The sequence below is a fragment of the Gossypium raimondii genome, chromosome 2 (genome assembly GCF_025698545.1).
Source record: "Gossypium raimondii isolate GPD5lz chromosome 2, ASM2569854v1, whole genome shotgun sequence".
NCBI lineage: Eukaryota > Viridiplantae > Streptophyta > Magnoliopsida > Malvales > Malvaceae > Gossypium > Gossypium raimondii.
Window position 1 is genome coordinate 12,924,992 of NC_068566.1, and position 3,472 is coordinate 12,928,463.

At 35.0% G+C, this 3,472-nt stretch overlaps 1 protein-coding gene across 4 annotated transcripts; it reads right to left on the reverse strand.

Annotated features, from left to right (window-relative positions):
- Positions 1–3,184, reverse strand: LOC105778127 (splicing factor SF3a60 homolog). Of its 4 annotated transcripts, none has more exons than XR_008192476.1 (5): positions 3,028–3,178; positions 2,708–2,753; positions 2,213–2,399; positions 627–706; positions 1–473 (listed from the first exon to the last, which is right to left on the reverse strand). XR_008192476.1 is itself a non-coding variant. In XM_012601743.2 (4 exons), the coding sequence occupies exons 2-4, from the start codon at positions 2,343–2,345 to the stop codon at positions 387–389; spliced, it is 336 nt and encodes a 111-aa protein (XP_012457197.1). In that variant the 5' UTR covers positions 2,346–2,399; positions 2,531–2,678; the 3' UTR covers positions 1–386. The 4 variants fall into 4 exon arrangements, 2 of the variants coding, with proteins under 2 accessions (XP_012457197.1, XP_052481935.1); XR_008192475.1 differs by having other exon boundaries at positions 627–742; positions 3,028–3,168; XM_012601743.2 differs by lacking the exons at positions 2,708–2,753; positions 3,028–3,178 and adding an exon at positions 2,531–2,678 and having other exon boundaries at positions 627–742.
- Between the last annotated feature and the right edge of the window lie 288 nt (positions 3,185–3,472).

Below are 3,472 nucleotides of genomic sequence, written 5' to 3' on the forward strand. Positions count from 1 at the left end.
TAAAGACGAGATAATAAAAATTATTGAAAAAGAAAAGCAAAACAGTAATCCATAGCACAACAAGAAACTAGTTATATTGTTGTTCTCTTTTTTCTATCCAAACCCAAAACAAAACATCAAAACCGCATTTAGTACTACCAAAGTCTTTTATGGTTCCATCTAAGATTTGCAATAAATGAATTTGAAACTACTTAGGACCAATGTCTTTGAGAGCACAGATCTGCTCTTCCCCCATTGCAGACATAACAGACACAACCAGGTCTTTCCCCTCAGCAAAACACATGAATGTAAAATTATATAACTACCATCTTCATGATATGTAAATTGGAACCAACATTTTTTTTTTGTTCTAGTATTAGATACACTTGAATTAGTATGCCAAGGGATTAACTTACCTCCTTACATTCTTGTTCCATTTCCTCATACGTCAATGCTAGCTTCTTTACCACATTTTCTTTTGTTTGTTCAATTGTCTGTAAAAGATCACAGAAATAGTAGTTAAAACCATCCACTATAGTTACCATATCTGGACTACAAACAGCAGCGACATACTTTTGCAAAGACTTTCGCTCATGTTTCACATTTTTATCAAAGACAGTTAAGGGTAAAGTAAGCAACCAACTAACCTTACTCAGTAAATCAGAGAGTTTTTTCATCTTGGCCTCCATCAATGCAATATGTTTCAGACTGTTAATGTCTTGTGAAACTGCAGTAGACCCATTTTGTCGAGGTCCGTGTGAGCCTTTTGCAAAATGTTAGCAAATAATTCATTTTTAACTTTTAGGCTGTTAGCAAAATATTTCAAGTACATATCAAATAATTCCCTCAAAAATCTCAAACAATAATGCCTTTGGGGATCTGGCAAAGTGAAAAGCTTAACATGTAATTGCAATGGATCTTAAAACCCACATTACAGCAATTAAAACAGAAGAGTACTCTGAGGTTACAAATGAATTCCAAATCCAAATTTTCAAATTTATGTTTCCAAATATAGCATAAATGAACACAATCACAGCATAAGAATTTATAGCCAGAACCACATAATATTTTTCATTCTCAAAATAACTAATTACTTTGAAAGTAACCAGCAAGATAAGATGTTTACAGTGACAACATCAGATGATACAATAGCAACATGTTTCTTCATTTTTCACTCTTGAATACAACTTGGTCATGCATTTGCCTAAAAGAAATGGAAAACACACATTTCTAAGCACTGAACTGAAGAGGTTGGAGTCACTACAACAAAAAAATGTCTAGCAATGATGAACATAATCAAAGAGGTACAAGTCGTGTGAGTTAAGATAATGTCTAACAGCCCGGTAAAATTATAGCAGCACATATATAAAAGAACAATACAGTTCAGCTAGTACAACATGAGAAAAATGACTATTTTCCTAAAAGAATATGGGGTTCAATAAGGTTCCCCGCATCATTAGGCCAGGAAATTATAGAAGAAAAAGACAAAAATCGATGAAATATAAACCTCTCATTTGCTTTATTATTATATGAAAAAAAGACAGAAATCGTTCACAAAAGGAGTGTGAGGAATATTTTCATATTTGTATGCTGTAAGGCAATTTTGTGTGATTTGCTCAGTTGAAACTTTGTTTTCAGCACAATGTGACAAGTCAACATGTATTGTTTAGCTTAGTGATAAATAATATGTTTTTTTTAAGTAACATCAAGGAATGAGCATGATTTCTTGAAAACCAAGTCCTGCAAACAAGTGAAGCCAGAGAAAAGACCTTATGTAACACCATTAGACCACAGTCCATGCACAAGAAAACCAAACAGTCTAAAAAGAAAGGAAATATTAATAAAGGAACTCAAAACGGACATTGACTTCTCTGAAAAAGGATCTCAGCTCGTCCAACGACTTCTCAAAACTTCCATACATTCTAATGGATAACCTTAGCCACTTCGAAATATGTGCTCTATTCTAATGACTGAGATGATTAATTGGGATAAATTTGTATCCGAATTCGAAGCCATACTCATACAGCCATTCATCTTGAATGAGGCACACCCTTACTCTATTTGCCTATGGTAATAATTTCATAGTGCTAAAATCAAAATGTACAATTCAAGCAAAGCAAATCACTGATACAGAAATCAAAGTTAACATACTGAAAATAAAAAGAAAGAGGACTGTCTATGGTTAAGGAAATTAAAATAAGCAACAATTTTATTATGACCAGTGAGGACTTACATGCCATCAATATGACATTCACCATTGGGGAAGGAGCAATTGCAGGTGACAGTACTGTTGTTAATGGCCTCAGGCACATTTGGCGGCGGCGGTGGAGTAAACCAACTTGACTTATTGTTGCAAGGGTTTTCATTGTAATTCCAATCCTTCTTCCCAAGTTCTGTTGCTATCTCACGAAGAGCTCTTACTGCAAACCCAGAAAGAAAAGAACAAATATTTGAGAAGCAATTGGAGGAACTAGTATTGGGTTGGTACAAATTTACAAGCAAATCACAGGATAATTCTAAACACTCAAGTACATACTCAAATGAACCAAACCTGCAATTTACTGTTTGGTTGAGATTAGTTAAGAAACAATAAAAGAAAAGTGGACTGGAACACAGTAAAGTCTCGAAATATGAAGAGGAAATTTCCAATATCAGCTAGTAAAGAAATACTGTTAATCTTTAACACAACCTGAAGCAAGAAAGAAGTTGCAAAGCTGTGCTAACTTACCTTCATAATCTAGAGGATAGGGCGGCTCCACTTGGGCTTCAACCATCTGTATATAACCAAAATATAACCAAAATATCATCCAGCAAGAAAAGTCACCCAAATAGGAGGCGAATAGCCCAATAGATAATCTGTAATCTTCATCGGCTACTATACTTTCTCTCAATTTGATGACAATCAGCATAATTTATTAAAATAAAAATGTTAGAAATCAAAGAACGAGAGAGGAAGAGAGGAAACAAAACAGAATATGCTGAGAAGAGAAGATGAAGAACAGAAGAAGAAAAAGGAATGAAGAACGGAAGAAGAAGAAGGAGCCTTACCTGGATTAAGGAGGAACCGGAAGAGGTCATTGACCAAACTGATTTGCAATCCAAGGGGAAGGGAAAAGGGAAGGGGAAGGGAAAGGGGAAAGGGGAGAAGAAGGCATCATTTTCCGAAAAATATCTTACCGAGTTCAAAAGCGTAAGACATTTTCCCCAAATTTGTAATAGGTTTTCCCGTGTTGCGGAATTGATTTTACAAAAGGAAAATATTTTCCTGCTATCAAACACTGGAAAACGTGTAAAACCAATTCCGGAATTGATTTTCCCCTATCAAACACAGCCTTAGTTCGAGTTTACTTGCTATTTTTCTTTCATGTAGGTCTCAGATCAGATGAAGAGTAGAAAACTTAGAACATGGAGCAAAAGTGGTGAAGAAAAGTCTCCCGCTCCACCGGATTTGATTCATTGCGGTGGAGCATACTCTTTAATTCAAAAATTGGCA